The sequence below is a fragment of the Oncorhynchus clarkii genome, chromosome 5 (genome assembly GCF_045791955.1).
Source record: "Oncorhynchus clarkii lewisi isolate Uvic-CL-2024 chromosome 5, UVic_Ocla_1.0, whole genome shotgun sequence".
Taxonomy (NCBI): domain Eukaryota; kingdom Metazoa; phylum Chordata; class Actinopteri; order Salmoniformes; family Salmonidae; genus Oncorhynchus; species Oncorhynchus clarkii.
In genome coordinates this window covers 57,691,177-57,708,661 of record NC_092151.1, presented here as the reverse complement: position 1 = coordinate 57,708,661, position 17,485 = coordinate 57,691,177, and the positions used below count along the sequence as shown (strand labels likewise).

The 17,485-nt window shown below is 42.9% G+C and overlaps 1 protein-coding gene across 2 annotated transcripts; it reads right to left on the bottom strand.

Annotated features, from left to right (window-relative positions):
• Positions 1–385: 385 nt before the first annotated feature.
• On the bottom strand, positions 386–10,679 carry LOC139409071 (kelch-like protein 26). Of its 2 annotated transcripts, XM_071153751.1 has the most exons (4): positions 10,434–10,679; positions 7,403–7,585; positions 2,999–6,873; positions 386–1,372 (listed from the first exon to the last, which is right to left on the bottom strand). In XM_071153751.1, exons 1-3 carry the CDS (start codon positions 10,481–10,483, stop codon positions 5,292–5,294), a joined length of 1,815 nt encoding a protein of 604 aa, XP_071009852.1. In that variant the 5' UTR covers positions 10,484–10,679; the 3' UTR covers positions 386–1,372; positions 2,999–5,291. The 2 variants fall into 2 exon arrangements, with proteins under 2 accessions (XP_071009852.1, XP_071009853.1); XM_071153752.1 differs by lacking the exon at positions 7,403–7,585 and having other exon boundaries at positions 10,434–10,657.
• Positions 10,680–17,485: the final 6,806 nt, after the last annotated feature.

Sequence of the window (17,485 nt, the reverse complement as noted above, 5' to 3'; positions counted from 1 at the left end):
AACAACAGACACTGATTTTTCCCCCCCGTTGGACATCATTGATTTTATTGCTGGACGCTCATTTCCTCAAAAACAATAACAAATGCATCCAGGGGCGGCTGCTTCGCCTATCGCGGATCTCAGCTTTAAGGTTATGCAGGGTTGTTTTAAAAAGGGGCTTAGGTGGTGTAGAGGCATTTTTAAACCAATTTCTCCACAGAGAAATGTATCTCTGCGATTCTACATATTCTGCCATTGAGGGAGTGACAATTTAGCAGTTTTAATGCACATGTCCTGCAATTCTATGCATTTTGCCATGGATAATGCTGTGTTCTTTTATACAAACATATGAACAAAATCAATACGGATAGATTAATTGTTTTTAGAATTTCCAATTCTGTCTAGGTTTTATTTTGGTGATTGTTAGTTTTCAAATATGATATTATTGAAAAATATATAGGTCCATTATCTTTCTACATACCTTATCTGGTTTTAATAGTTTAAGTTTAGACTGAAAGCTTTATTCCATTCTGAAAATAAATGTTAAAAAAAAATAGATTAAATGCTTTTTTTTACCCCGTTTTCTTTTTTTTCTTTTTTACTTAGGAGTCCCGGAAAAAACACTTAGGTGGCCCACCCAAGGATTTTAATGGCAGAAGAAGTCTACATTCTCCTTTGATAACAGTGGACTCCACTTATAAAGCACTTAAAAGCTAACTATGTGCTTTTGAGTTGGACATACAAAACATCAGAACAGGTGAGGCAAACAGGTGACATTTTCAAAACCAAAACATATTTCAACGAGGGCCACGTTGTGCTTCCAAATAAGATGTTGCATTATAAGCTTGTCTCACCACTGTCAACATAGTCTACAAGGAGTAAAATACATTAACAACCAGTTGTGCATACAATACTGAAAGTCTCACAAATAGGCTACTCCACATTAAACTAACGTTTTACCATATGCACTATACTAAAGGGAGAAACACACAGGACAATAATCACATATCCTCACTGCTTGTGTGCTGTGCTTGTTCTTTCCATCAGGAGGTCCCCCTTACATGAATTTCAGCCCATTGCCCTTAGCTCTTTGGGCTTTACAGTTCTGGCAGGACTGCATAGGTGAAAGCAGTTGGCATATGTCTATTTGAAGATAAGTGAAGGCATCACCCTATTTCTCACACCATAGGAGTCCTTTTGTGTAGGAGCTAGGAGAAGGGGGTGACACCAATGTAACTTGGCCTTCGAATCTGGCCACTTGACCAGAACCCTCCCACCCCCACTTGTTCATCACAACCAAACACTGCAAGAGTTGGACGAGACAAAATCACTTCATTCTGATCTATAGTATTAATTATACACAGTATAACATTTTAGAGAAAATGCAAGAAGCCTACAGAATTCCTACATAAGGAGCACTAACCACAGATGTTCTCATGCACTCACACAGGACTTCAAAAACGACTGAGCTGCCATAAGATAGAGTTTGGAATACGTGTTTCATAAGATAGCTTGGACTATATCCACACCTGCTCCATTGACTCCAGACATTGTCAGTGGTATAGGCTGATTGGTGGTGGTGCTCGTGCTTGCTCACGCCTCGATCACACCGACAGTGTCATTGCATTTTGGTACACAAGAAGTACAGTACCAGTCAAAAGTTTGGAGACACCTACTCATTCCAGTTATTTTTTTATTATATATATATTTTTACTATTTTCTACATTGTAGAATAATAGTGAAGACATCAAAACTATGAAATAACACATATGGAATCATGTAGTAACCAAATAAGTGTTCAACAAATCAAAATATGTGTGATTTTTCAAAGTAGCCACCCTTTGCCTTGATGACAACTTTGCAAAATCTTGACATTCTCTCAACCAGCTTCATGAGGTAGTCACCTGGAATGAATTTCAATTAACAAGTGTGCCTTGTTAAAAGTTAATTTGTGGATTTTCTTTCCTTCTTAATGTGTTTGAGCCAATCAGTTGTGTTGTGACAAGGTAGGGGTGATATATAGAAGATAGCCCTATTTGGTAAAAGACCAAGTCCATATTATGGCAAGAACAGCTCAAATAAGCAAAGAGAAACGACAGTCCATCGTTACTTTAAGACATGAAGGTGAGTCAATACGGAACATTTCAAGAACTTTTCAAGTTTATTCAAGTGTAGTTGTAAAAACCATCAAGCGCTATGATGAAACTGGCACTCATGAGGACCGCCACAGGAAAAGAAGACCCAGAGTTACCTCGGCTGCAGAGGATAAGTTCATTACAGTTACCAGCCTCAGAAATTGTAGCCCAAATAAATATTCCCCTAAGTTTAAGTAACAGACACATCTCAACATCAACTCTTTGGAGGAGACTGCGTGAATCAGGCCTTCATGCTTGAATTGCTGCAAAGAAACCACTACTAAAGGACACCAATAACAAGAAGAGACTTGCTTGGGCCAAGAAACACAAGCAATGGACATTAGACCAGTGGAAATCTGTCCTTTAGTCTGATGGTTCCAACCACTGTGTCTTTGTGAGACATGGAGGAGCTTTGCTAGTGACACTCTCAGTGACTTATTTAGAATTCAAGGAACACAATTCAAGGAACACTTAACTAGCATGGCTACCACAGCATTCTGCAACGATACACCATCCCATCTGGTTTACGCTTAGTCTGACTATCATTTGTTTTTCAACAGGACATTGACCCAACACACCTCCAGGCTGTGTAGGGGCTATTTGACCAAGAAGGAGAGTGACGGAGTGCTGCATCAGATGACCTGGCCTCCACAATCACCCGACCTCAACCCAATTGAGATGGTTTGGGATGAGTTGGACCGCAGAGTGAAGCAAAAGCTTCCAACAAGTGCTCAGCATATGTAGGAACTCCTTCAAGACAGTTGGAAAAGCATTCCAGGTAAAGCTGGTTGAGGGAATACCAAGAGTGTGCAAAGCTGTCATCAAGGCAAAGGGCGGCTACTTTGTAGAATCTAAAATCTAAAATATATTTTGATTTGTTTAACACTTTTTTGGTTACTACACGATTCTATATGTGTTTTTTCATAGTTTTGATGTCTTCACTATTATTCTACAATGTAGAAAATAGTAAAAATAAAGAAAAACCCTTGAATGAGTAGGTGTGTCCAAACATTTGATCAGTACTGTACATTCATTTCCAATGGAACGCTGCGTTTGCCTTGCAGCATTGCGTTGCAGAAGCAGTTGCAGTGCATTCTGTGTGGTGGACACTTTGGATTTATCAAACGTATGCATCAAATTGTATGCGTAGACGGCTAGACAGAAATGGTATCAGATCGAAGCATCAGAAGTTATGTCGCAAGCTAAGGTGACAACAATGCCTCCCATGGACGTTTCCCAGTTGATTTGAATGTTCATCATAGTGTAAGAACACTCTTTAAGCCTCAAAGGTTAAGACAAGTAGTTTCAAAACAAGTCCTTTTTGGCTAGCCACAGCAGTCAACTAGCTAGCTAGGTATCTGTTTAGCTTTCTAGCACATTCACTGATTTGTTTGTAAACGATTAACAAGCTAGTTAGATACCACATGTTATTGTCAAACTGTCAACAGAGTAGCTAGCAAGCAACAATATATGCCAAATAACAGTCTAAAAACCACACGAGGGCAAATCAGATTTGACGGTTCAGACAAGACGCATGGCCAGGAAGAAGATTTGTATCTGACTTCAAAGGAACTACAAAGGTGGTTTGAAATGTGTCTTGAAATATCCAATTCCATGTGCTTTTTGGCTGTTCAGACTGCAGGAAAAAGAACAGATTATAATCTGCTATATGCAATAAAACTGAATTTGAGTAACTTCAATGTGAACAATGCTTACGGGTCCCATGCAGTCTATTCTGTCATCAAATCTGTTGTAATTTTCGTTTTGTTTTAAGTTAAACCCTACAAATAGACTATTTCAATGTATTTACCCAACCAATTAATAGAAACATGCTTCCTTGATGCAGGGCACAAATGTAGAAATGTTATCCTGCAAATCTGTTAATAGGTTTTTGATTGTGGGTAGTGCTTTAAGTATTTTTTTAAACACCCCAAACTACATTGAAATGTCAATAATGATCTATTTAAAAGCAAGTCTGTCCTTAGAGCTAACACTTATTTTCCATTAAAAGGCCACTAATACATTTACACTAGCTCTGGCCTTCACATCATTTCAAACACAGTTCATTATAATGCAGCACATGGACCTCAACCATAGGATGGAAGCTGAAGTAATACACTGTAGCCTATATTATAGCAACATCTTAACAGATCTTAACAGATTAAACATTATGGAGTCTTAAAGGAGGCATAGTCAAGGCGAAAATGTCACAAATATTCCAACTTCAATTCATTATTTAAGATTTAGTTAAGATACAAATGTCAAACACAGTACCTTCAGAAACTATTCATACCCCTTGACTTATTCCACATTTTGTTGTGTTACTGCCTGAATTTAAAAATGTATTAAATAAAAAAAACTCACCCATCTACACACAATAACCCATAATGACAAATTGAAAACATATTTTGGGATTTTTTTTGCACATTTATTGAAAATGAAATATCAAATATACGTAAGTATTCACACCCCTGAGTCAATACGTGTTAGAATCACCTTTGGCAGTGGTTACAGCTGTGAGTCTTTCTGGGTAAGTCTCTAAGAGCTTTGCACACCTGGATTGTAAAATATTTGAACATGATTATTTTTCTTCTTCTAGCTGTCAAGTTGGTTGTTGACCATTGTTAGACAGCTATTTTCAAGTCTTGACATATATTTTCAAGTCAATTTAAGTCAAAACTGTGACTAGGCCACTCAGGAGCATTCAATATGGTCTTGTATTGAAGTAGTCATTCGAAAATCATGGTAAACACTGTTATCGCACACATAAGTACATGCAACTTATTATGTGACTTGTTAAGCAAATTTACTACTGAAATTATTTAGGCTTGTCATAGCAAAGGAGTTGAATACTTATTGACTCAAGACATTTCAGGTTTTTGTTCATTTGTAAAAATTCCACTTTAACATTATAGGGTATTGTGTGTAGGCCAGTGACACAAAATCCACATTTAATCCATTTTAAATTCAGGCTGTAACACAACAAGTTGTGGAAAAAGTCAAGGGGTGTGAATACTTTCTGAAGGCACTGTATGTGTCATCCATCCTTCTTCCAAAGGACCCTTCTGTGGATTAAATTGACTGAAAATCTCCCAAATCATGGTATTGTTTTTGTTTTCAGTTTTGTGAGGAATCACCCATGGAATCAAATTGTCACAGTCACTTTGGGCAGAGGGATTACCGTTGCGTGGTGGTTTGTGGAAGTATGATCGGCGTACACGCAATTCCTGCAAAAGACTCAGGGAAGTGCAAGTCCCTCTCCCACTCATCAGCCTCTGTGTTGTACACTTGCACGATGCTTGTGACATTGTTTAGATGCCAATTGTACCCTCCAACGATATAGATATTTTTGTCCAACAAGCAGCAGCCTGCCTCAGATTGCCCTGCTCGCATGGGGCTAACAGTGGTCCACTGGTCATTCTCTGGAATATAATACTCAACCACCAGGACGTCAAAGCAGCGGTCCACGTGGTCCATGCGACCGCCCAGGCAGTAAACACGGTCTTTGGCGCTGATCATAGCATGAAGCACTCTGGGCTCATTCATGGGCGATTTGAAGTCCCATTGGTCAGATGTGGGATCATAACAGTGCAGGGCTTTCTTATCGTCCACCGAGACACCGTAACCCCCTGAGATGTAGAGCTTGTCACCACAGGGAGTTCCTGCATGGCCCCAGATTCTGCGTTTCAGTGGTTCCACGTAGGTCCACTCATTTTTCTTGGGACAGTAGCACTCTACGGACGACAGACTTCCAGATCGGTTGCGCCCCCCAGTGGCGTAGAGTTGTCCTTGAAGAACGTTGAGCTGGAACTGAATGCGCACCTCCTGCATCGGCTGGATGCGCAGCCATTGGCTCAGGTGCGGGTCATAGCGGAAGCAGACGTTTACCGCCCCTTCGCCGCTGCGGTACTGCAGGTGCTGCCCGCCTACTACGTAAACAAAGTTGTCCAGCACCGATACACAGGCGTGGCTGGAACCTGTCTCCGCCTCCGTTAGTTCCTTGAACTGACGCGCGGCAATGTCTGGAAGATAGAACACCTTACTGCTCACAGTACGATCATTGTCAGTGTAGGGTGTCCCACCAAAGGTAATGAGTGAAACTACTTCGGAGCGGATCACAGTCCGAGGGGACTGCATCTCGTGCTGACGAAAGGGGAGGATCTGGAAGTTGAAGGCCTCCAGGAGGTACTGCCTGCACAGCACGTCCTCTACCATGATGTCCACCGTCTGCACGCTGTCTACCAGCTCCGAGGAGCGCATGAGGGGGAATCGTACGTGGCAGAGCACTTTGTTGGCTCCGGCCCGGCGGGCCTCGTCGTGCTGCAGCCAGCGGATGGCAGCGTGGAACAGGTCGATCTCGCTGCAGTTCTTCAGCTTGTTGCTCTGCAGGAAGAAGACCAGGCGCTCCATGGGAATGTGCAGGAAGTCCTCCTCCTCAGCGATCTGCAGGAAGTGGCGGAAGGTAAAGGTGTCCACAGACTCCTTGAGGGAGGACAGGTTGAAGGTGGTGGCCATCTGGCCAATGTTCAGGCAGGTCTCTACGCTCATGGCTGATTTGAGGAACTCCTCACAAAGCTCCACGACTGGGACCATCTGGAGAAAGACAGCTGCTCCCAGTACATCCTGAATGCAGTCCAGGTCAAGTGTGACATCTGCGCTGTAAGCAAAGTCAATTATATGTTTCAGGCCACGGGCGGACAAGCCTTTCAGCTCAATGGTATCCTTGTTTGACTCCCTCATGCCTCCGGTGAACATGGCTCTGCAAGGTAAGTGAGAATGCCATTTAAATAACTGTCTTTATGTTAAACTTGTTTTATTGATTTCCCCCAATTCTAAACAACATATTAATCTGAGGTAAATTAGACACGGAACCACTCCCCTACTTGCCATGCAACATCAGGACAAGAACATCAGATTATTCATTTAAATATATTCACATTGCACATTGTACACCTGTAATGTTAATATATCCCTCCCTATCAGTCCCACATATTGTACCAATTCCTCTTCCTTTCTCTCCACTACGCCTCTCATCTGACTCAGCTCTTGATGTATCATTATTTCACACCAAAGCCAAATTCAGCAACACAATCACACTCTTCCCCTCACCTCTACATCTGTATCATGATTTGATTTGTACGTCTCTTTACCTGGGTCTCTCTTTTACCAGTCAGTGTATCACTATAGTCAGAGAATACATCCAGTGTCCAGTCCTCTCAAATCAGTGCAGATGAAAGGAAAGGAGACGAGTAGCAGAAGCCATTTTGGAGACACAGCGTCAGTCTCACCTGAAGTAGTCACTGCAGGAGGCCAGCACTGCCTTGTGAACCTGGAAGCGCTCCTCATTGATGGCCAGCACCACATCCAGGAGCTGCCCCTGGACTCGCAGGACCGACAAGCCCTGCAGGAGAGTGGCGCTATGGCTTGGGGCTGAGAACGTGCAACGCAGGGTGCTATTCTGGTTAGCCATACTGGAAGAGAAAAGGCCTATCACTATCAGTTTATCAGAATAGGGTATTTTAAAAAGTATTTCCACGTATCTTCTGCCAATTAAGCTTCTAGGATACTTGTCAGAGTTGACTGATCCTGTTGTAGCATCAGTGACAGTGCTGAGCTCTTGCTCTCCTGCACTTTGTCCATCCTTTTTCCCAGCAGCTGCATCATCACCCTCATCTCATCTCAACTCCCTTTTCTTTTTAATTATTCAGCTGCTTCCTTTGAAGAAATGCCTTATTTTGTATTCAGAGAACAAAGCCTGTGTTAATGGTGATATATATATCCCTTAAACACTAGAGAATATCTTGAATTGTTCACCACTTTCAGGACAATTTAATCTCACTAGATATTGAGTGAGGATATGACCGTCTCAATGGATAATAGTACTATAGGCTGCCTATCTATGATACCTGGGGGGAAATTATAACTGTCACTCACAATTTATGTTGAAACATTATATTTTGTTAAATAGAATGAAGTTGCCTACATATTTATCCAATATATAGCCTACATGCGGGAAGTGGTGTGTCAATTATTGTGGTGACTTACAGTATGACTGACTGACTGTGCCTCTGGTAACTGGCAGAAGGCTAGTCAGTTTCATGTTTCAAGCTTATCAATTAAACCTAATGAAATCAAATAATTATGACTGTTTGGCTGTTTTGAGACAAATTCTTGATTGGGTTTGGTTGACAAAACACAACTGAAAAGTTGTGTTTTTTTACTTTAATTTTTTTGTTTGTTTTTAAAGTCAAACTAAAAACTAGCTATAGGCTACAGTATCATCAATAAGTGGCGGATTAAATTCAGTAGGCCATAACATTTTTCATTTGATGCTGAAGAAATAGGGACTTTGCAATGTGTTGCGGTGCTGCACCTGCTAGAGGAAATTTGCTTATCCAGATGCATGAGGGGGCTAAAGGGGGCTTAGCCCCCTCAGTTCAAACTTGTGCACCCTCAGTTTAAGTTGTATGTCCCTATATAAAAATAGCTAAAAAGTTCAGATGATTGAGTGACAGGTTGGCGCATAAAAAATTGGTATCTCCGCTGCGTCAGCACAATGGGCAGAGTACACCGCGGAGTGTGTAGGGGGGCTATGGAAAGCCACGGGGACAGTTAGGTGTGAATCCTTTGGGTTTCCATAGAAAGTGGGAAAAACACTTCTCATCTTTGTGATAGGCTAAGTGAATAAGGTAATAACTGTAATATTTAATTTACAAGGGCGGGGTCAAGGTTACCAGTCAGGCCCTGTTGAGGATGCAGTGTTGGAGGCCTGTCTGTCTCCTTCCTGCTCCTCTGCTGTTCCTTTGGGGGTGCTCTGCAGGAGGGTCTGCCCTGTGATGGGGTGTATGAGGTTTTCATCCGGACATTGACTGACACTGATTATGACCGAGCTCTCTCCGCAACCTGGAGAGGAGAGGGTGTGCTCTGACCCTTTCCCCGGGCTTGGAGAGAAAATGACCACACCGCAAAATGTTCCTGGGTGTGATATGGAAGTCTGGAGACAACCCCAGTGGGAGGTCTGGTTTATCGTTCTGGAGAGAATTCTCCCTTACCTGCATCAAAAAAGGTCAATGCGGAGAAGTTTGTGCCCCCGCATCGCCAAAAGGTTAGTGGACAGCTGAACGTTCGATTTCATTGTTTGTCAATGTTTATCAATGCCCCATGAAATATATATTCATCAGTGAAGTTACTGTTAATCACAACATAGTCCCCCATTAATTTCGAATGTGTGATTACAGAAATTTGTGTAATTCATTAAATATAGCCTAATACCATTCTCATTCTCCAAGTGGAAAAGTTGTTTGGAGAGCACACAAACTGCGCAACACTTGTGATTTATTTAATTGCGTGTACCAGTTAACTGTCAATTTCTTAATTGTCTTTGTTTGGAGAGCATGTGTCCGTTTTCTCCGTCATGTTTAATGGTGTGAATGCGCGCACGTTAGCGTGCACAGATATACCTGGCCTGCGCGCCAAGAATAGTTCACTTTTGGGTACCTCAAGCGTAGGCTGTATCCAAACCTGTGCTTTACTGGTTAAGGCAGGTTTTGCCTGATGAGAGGCTTTTTATTTTGCATGCTGACATTTTTATATATTTGTAAATATCACCGTCACATTTGAAACACCATCGCTGTGTCAATAAACCCAACACGAATTTGCACCTCTACCTGCCTCCTGCTGAATATTCGTCTTTACGACTGCTAGAAGGCCAATATTTTATGCTGATACGCGCAGCGGATATAGGTTACAGATTTTGCGCCAACCTGTCACTTTAAAAGCACTCAATGATCTCGGAGTCTCTGCATTTGAACTTTATGTTTATTGTGGTGTAACGTAATATAAGCAGAATTCAATATAATTCCAATACAAGAACCCCCCCAAAAACTAGCCCTTCGCCGATTTCAACTGCCCCCTTAAATCCCTTTATCCTGGAGCGGTGTCTGTAACTATGAACGTAACAATGTTACGACAGAATTCCAAACAGGTAGCCTAACATTCTTTCTTACTCATAACTTATCACTGGCAATATTTAGCCTAGGATGTAGCCTACCATGGATACAATGTACAATAAATGAATCAATCTGCAAAGATTTGACAATTCATGCAAAAACAAAAAAGGCCAGTATCCTCGGGAATTTCTTGAAAATCCACCCGAATGTCCTCTCGCCCAATGTTTCACATTTATACATGTTTTAATTCCTTACCCGGTATGTTCTCCTGGGTGTCATGTAGGCCTATCACATGCCCATTTATCTCTGGCTGCCTTTTGGTCTACATACAGTTTTCCCATATTGATTTCACCACGAGTGTCATCCTCACCTGTTCTGCGGACGATTCGAGGCGAAATCCCCACCATCCGACTCCGCCATTTTCTAATGTAGCAGTAGGTCAAAGGCATAACAAAATAAACGCATCAAGCCTATCGATAAGCCAATTATGTTACTTTCCCCCGTGCTAAAATATGGTGATCTCTGCACCAGATGTAAATGTTCTGTTGTGCTGGGACTTTTTTTCGGGTTTGCACTGTGTGCGCGCGCAATTGTACTTTTGTGAATGCAAGGACGTCTAGGTCTGGGAAAACCACTGCACAGATATAACAAGGAACACAAGTGTAATCAGCTAGCTAGACGGATTCCACAGCGATTTGCATTTGCCTGTGCATTTCATAATATATATATTTAAACAGGCGTATATGTAGTTTTGGACTTCTGTTTAAGGCATTTGTTAAGATTACACTCGGCTGTTATTGCTGATATAGTAGTCGGGCTAGCTAGTATGCTAGATAACCATCATAATGGTTTGGTTAGCTAGCCAATTTAGCTAGCTAGTGTCGTCAACCAGATTGGCATCTGAATTCGAATTATTTAAAGTGTAATGCAGTTGATTGATAACAATGGAATGACTGATTCAGCATTAGATGAGCATTATAACATGATTATAACCCAAAATAAATGTGGAATGGCATGTGCAGTGAACACACAAAAATATAAACTCAACACCTAAAGTGTTGATCCCATGTTTTGTGATCTGAAATAAAAATCCCAGAAATGTACGATATGCACCAAAAGCTTATTTCTCTCAAATGGTAGTGAGCATATCTGATATGACAAGATAATACATCCACCTGACAGGTGTGGCATATCAAGAAGCTAATTAAACAGTATGAACATTACACAGGTGAACCTTGTGCTGGGGACAATAAAAGGCCACTCTATAATGTGCAGCTTTGTCACACAACACAATGCTACAGATGTCTTAACTTTTGAGGGAGTGTGCAATTGGCATGCTGACTGCAGGAATGTCCACTAGCGCTGTTGCCAGAGAATTTAATGTTCATTTCTCTACCATATGCCGCCCCCAACTTAATTTAAGAGAATTTGGCTGTATGTTCAACCGGCCTCACAGTTTGCGGATGCCAACTTTTTGAACAGAGTGCCCCATGGTGGCGTTGGGGTTATGGTTTGGGCAGGCATAAGCTACGGACAATGAACACAATAACATTTTATCGATGGTAATTTGAATGCACAGAGATACTGTGATGAGATCCTGAGGCCCATTGTCATGCCATTCATACACCTCCATCACCTCAAGTTTCAGCATGATAATGCAATACCCCATGTTGCAAGGATCTATACACAATTCCTGGAAGCTGGAAATGTCCCAGTTCTTCCATGGCCTGCGTATTCACCAGACCAGAAATGTCACCCATTGAGCATTTTTGGGATGCTCTGGATCGACGTGTACGACAGCATGCTCCAGTTCCCGCCAATATCCAGCAACTTCAGACAGCCATTGAAGTGGAATGAGAAAACATTTCACAGGCCACAATCAACAGTCTGATCAACTCTAGGCGACGGAGATGTGTCCCGCTGCATTAGGCAAATGGTGGTCGCACCAGATACTGACTGGTTTTCTGATCCACTCCCCTACCTTTTTTAAGGTATCTGTGACCAACAGATGCATATCTGAATTCCCAGTCATGTAAAATCCATAGATTAGGGTCTAATTTATTTATTTAAATTGACTGATTTCCTTATATGAACTGTATTTTACATGACTGTATTTTTTAAAACCTTTATTTAACTAGGAAAGTCAGTTAAGAACAAATTATTATTTACAATGACGACCTACCAAAAGGCAAAAGGACCAAACACACATCACGACAAAAGAGATACCACACCATTGCATAAAGAGAGACCGAAGACAACAATATAGCATGGCAGCAGCACATGACAACACAGCATGGTAGCAACACACATGACAACAACATGGTAGCAGCACAAACCATGGTGCAAACATTATTGGGCACAGACAATAGTGCAAAGGGCAAGAAGGTAGAGACAACAGCTTGTTCCAGTCTCTAGCTGCAGCGAACTGAAAAGAGGAGGGACCCAGGGATGTGTGTGCTTTGGGGACCTTTAACAGAATGGGACTGGCAGAACAGGTGTTGTATGTGGAGGATGAGGACTCCAGTAAGTATCTCAGATAGGGGGGAGTGATGCCTAAGAGGGTTTTATAAATAAGCATCAACAAGTGGGTCTTGCGACGGGTATACAGAGATGACCAGTTTACAGAGGAGTACAGAGTGCAATGATGTGTCCTATAATGAGCATTGGTAGCAAATCTGGTGGCCGAATGGTAAAGAACATCTATCTGCTCGAGAGCACCCTTACCTGCCGATCTATAAATTACGTCTCCATAATCTAGCATGGGTAGGATGTCATTGTCGGTGATCAGGCTGTTGTGTCATCTGTAAACTTAATGATTGAGTCGTGCCTGGCCATGCAGTCATTGGTGAACAGGGAGTACAGGAGGGGACTGAGCACGCACCCCTGGGGGGCTCCAGTGTTGAGGATCAGCGTGGCAGATGTGTTGCTACCTACCCTCACCACCTGGGGGTGGCCCGTCAGGAAGTCCAGGATCCAGTTGCAGAGGGGGATGTTTGGTCCCAGAATCCTTAGCTTAATGATGAGCTTTGAGGGTACAATGGTGTTGAACGCTGAGCTTGTGTCACTGGGCAGCTCGCGGCTGTGCTTCCCTTTGTAGTCTATAATAGTTTGCAAGCCCTGCCACATTAGACGAGCGTCGGAGCCGGTGTAGTACGATTCAATCTCAGCCCTGTATTGACGTTTTGCCTGTTTGATGGTTCGTCGGAGGGCATAGCAGGATTTCTTATAAGCTTCCGGGTTAGAGTCCTGCACCTTGAAAGTGGCAGCTCCACCCTTTAACTCAGTGGGAATGTTGCCTGTAATCCATGGCTTCTGGTTGGAGTATGTACGTACACTGAACTGTGTTTGATGTGATCAGGGGTGTATTCATTGCAGATTCTGTGGAAAAACGTTTCTTAAACGCAAGTAAACAGAACAAATGGGGATAAACATGCCTGAATTTGTCCAATAGAAACTCTAATTTAAAATTGTTGGACTAATGATTACACCCTAGATAAGCTAGATGCAGACAAGATTGTGCAAGGTGGTATTGAAGGTGTCAATGTCACCTCATAGGGAAAATTGGAGTATCATGTAGTAGCCTAAACCTATTAATGTTCTCTCTCTCTCTCTGTTTCGCTCTCTGGCAGTCTCTGTCTGTCTCTCTGGCTCTCTCTCTGTCTGTCTCTGTCTGTCTCTCTGGCTCTCTCTGTCTCTCTGTCTGTCTCTGTCTGTCTCTCCATCTCTCTTTGTGTCTGTTTCTCTTTGTCTGCCTCTCTCTCTCTCTCTCTCTCTCTCTCTCTCTCTCTCTCTCTCTCTCTCTTTCTCTCTCTCTTTCTCTCTTTCTCTCTTTCTCTCTTTCTTTCTCTCTTTCTCACTCTCTCTCTCTCTCTCTCTCTCTCTCTCTCTCGGTTTCGTGCGAAACTGAATGCAAATCAACAATGACCCTCCTTGGCCTTCGGTCCTATGTGATTCTTCTATATAATTGCTCCTAACTTTTCCTTTTCTTTATATCTAGGTGATATTGCCAGCTGCAATGATGACCTGACAGTCAAGAAATACCCATGTCTAGGGAGGTCATTTGCAGACTTTAAATCGTAAGCATTGTGCATCTTACTTTTGTGTTGTATAGTTAGAAGGAAATTCTGGTCAGTTTACAAATGTTATGTGTAATGGAAGGCTAAAGACTGTATTATTCGTAGGTTTCTGGTTTGGTTTGGGTGTGTTCGCCTCTGGGCATCGGTCAGAACGCAATGATGGCAAGACTTGTAGGGTTGTAGTTTCCTGAAAGAACAGACAGTAAATAACAGGACAATATGTATAGGGCTTTGTATAGGGTTATGGGGTTGATCATTAGGAAGGCTACTGTACCACTGATCCATAACTGTGGATGTGGAACGGTGATAGTGCTTCTGTGTGGTTGACCTATATAGGAGGAAGCAGAGTGCAGAGTGCCAGGAATAATATCAGGAATAATATACAGAAATTATACAATGACATTACTTGACACCATTTACAATATAAACTGTAAAGGCATCGTTTACTACACAGTTTACTACGCATAAAGGGACTAATCTAAAGCACCACTAGGTGGCAGTAGTAACACATGAACGGCTAGGGCATTGCTACCTAACTGAATTGTGGAGTCTCACTGAATCCTGGTCACTCTTTGGCAAGAAAGGAGATCCACGAAGTGAACTGAATCTCTAAGCCTGAGTTCTCGTCAAGTAAAGGTAAGGATGGCTCACCTAGGGAGCTCTACACTCACAATTCCACTTAGTTCAGGAACTGTAACTCTAAGCCAGATGCCGGATGTAACTATGAGCCGGATGCTGGATGTAATGCTGTGGTGAATGCTGGATGTAACTCTGAGCCGGATGCTGGATGTAACTCTAAGCCAGATTCCGGATGTAACTATGAGCCGGATGCTGGATGTAACTCTGTGCCAGATGCTGGATGTAACTCTAAGCCAGATGACGGATGTAACTATGAGCCGGATTCTGGATGTAATGCTGTGGTGGATGCTGGATGTAACTCTAAGCCAGATGCCAGATGTAACTATGAGCCGGATGCCAGATGTAACTATGAGCCGGATGCTGGATGTAACTATGAGCCGGATGCTGGATGTAACTCTGAGCCGGATGCTGGATGTAACTCTGAGCCGGATGCTGGATGTAACTCTGAGCTGGATGCTGGATGTAACTCTGAGCCGGATGCTGGATGTAACTCTAAGCCGGATGCCGGATGTAACTATGAGCCGGATGCTGGATGTAAGGCTGTGGTGGATGCTGGATGTAACTCTGAGTCGGATGCCGGAAGCTGCATGTAACACTGAGGCAGATACTGGATGCTGGATGTAACTCTGAGCCGGATTCTGGATGTAACTCTGAGCCGGATGCTGGATGTAACTCTGAGCCGGATGCTGGATGTAATTCTGAGCCAGATGCTGGAGATAACTCTGTGCAGGATGCAACTCTGTGCAGGATGCTGGATGTAACTCTGAGCCAGATGCTGGATGCAACTCTGAGCCCGGATTCTATACTGGATGTCACATCCAACATCCAGCATCTAGCTCAGAGTTACAGCCCCTACTGTTAATAGGCTCACCAGACTTGTAGAAACTTACACAATATATACAAAAGTATGTTGACACACTTTCTCTCAAATTAGTGGATTTGGCTATTTCAACCTCACCCTTTGCAGACATGTGTATAACATTGAGCACACAGCCATGCAATCTCCATAGACAAACATTGGCATTAGAATGGCCTTACGGAAGAGTTCAGTGACTTTCAACGTGGCACCATCATAGGATGCCACCTTTCTAATAGGTCAGTTAGTCAAATTTCTGCCTTGCTAGAGCTGCTCCGTACAACTGTAAGGGCTGTTATTGTGAAGTGGAAACGCCAAGGAGCAACAACGACTCAGCCGCGAAGTGGCAGGCCACACAAGCTCACAGAACGGGACCGGCGAGCGCTAAAGAATGTAGCGCATAACATTTGTCTGTACTGCCTCCCGAGCAGCACAGCGATCTTAGGCACTGCATCGCAGTGCTAGAGGCATCAATACAGACCTGGGTTCGATCCCAGGCTGTATCACAACTGGCTGTGATCGGGAATCACATAGGGTGGCACACGTGGGATTGTTCATCAGGAGCTTCATGAAATGTGTTTCCATGGCCAAGCAGCAGCACACAAGTCTAAGATCACCAAGTGCAATGCCAAGCATCGGCTGGAGTGGTGTTGGAGTTTATTTTTTATTTTTTATTTCACCTTTATTTAACCAGGTAGGCTAGTTGAGAACAAGTTCTCATTTGCAACTGCGACCTGGCCAAGATAAAGCAAAGCAGTGTGACACAGACAACAACACAGAGTTACACATGGAGTAAACAATTAACAAGCCAATAACACAATAAACAAGTCAATGACACAGTAGAAAAAAAGAAAGTCTATATACAGTGTGTGCAAAAGGCATGAGGAGGTAGGCAATAAATAGGCCATAGGAGCGAATAATTACAATTTAGCAGATTAACACTGGAGTGATAAATTAGTAGATAATGATGTGCAAGTAGAGATACTGGTGTACAAAAGAGCAGAAAAGTAAATAAAATAAAAACAGTATGGGGATGAGGTAGGTAAATTCGGTGGGCTATTTACCGATGGACTATGTACAGCTGCAGCGATCGGTTAGCTGCTCAGATAGTTGATGTTTAAAGTTGGTGAGGGAGATAAAAGTCTCCAACTTCAGCGATTTTTGCAATTCGTTCCAGTCACTGGCAGCAGAGAACTGGAAGGAAAGGCGGCCAAATGAGGTGTTGGCTTTGGGGATGATAAGTGAGATATATCTGCTGGAACGTGTGCTATGGGTGGGTGCTGTTATCGTGACCAGTGAACTGAGATAAGGCGGAGCTTTACCTAGCATAGACTTATAGATGACCTGGAGCCAGTGGGTCTGGCGACGAATATGTAGCGAGGGCCAGCCGACTAGAGCATACAGGTCGCAGTGGTGGGTGGCATAAGGTGATTTGGTAACAAAACGGATGGCACTGTGATAGACTGCATCCAGTTTGCTGATTAGAGTGTTGGAAGCTATTTTGTAGATGACACCGCCGAAGTCGAGGATCGGTAGGATAGTCAGTTTTACTAGGGTAAATTTGGCGGCGTGAGTGAAGAAGGCTTTGTTGCTAAATAGTTTACAGTCTAGCCAGACACCTAGGTATTTATAGTTGTCCACATATTCTAGGTCGGAACCGTCCAGGTTGGTGATGCTAGTTGGGCGAGCGGGTGCGGGCAGCGAACGGTTGAAAAGCATGCATTTGGTTTTACTAGCATTTAAGAGCAGTTGGAGGCCACAGAAGGAGTGTTGTATGGCATTGAAGCTCGTTTGGAGGTTAGTTAGCACAGTGTTAGCACAGTGGCCAAGGAAGGGCCAGAAGTATACAGA

Bases quoted from the DNA above. Each gene is read 5' to 3' on its own strand.
- LOC139409071 (XM_071153751.1), bottom strand. From the start codon at position 10,483: ATGGCGGAGTCGGATGGTGGGGATTTCGCCTCGAATCGTCCGCAGAAC. The intron at 7,586-10,433 runs GTGAGGATGACA...TTTCTCTTCCAG, and splicing joins TCGAATCGTCCGCAGAACAG to TATGGCTAACCAGAATAGCA. The intron at 6,874-7,402 runs GTGAGACTGACG...CTTACCTTGCAG, and splicing joins TCCTGCAGTGACTACTTCAG to AGCCATGTTCACCGGAGGCA.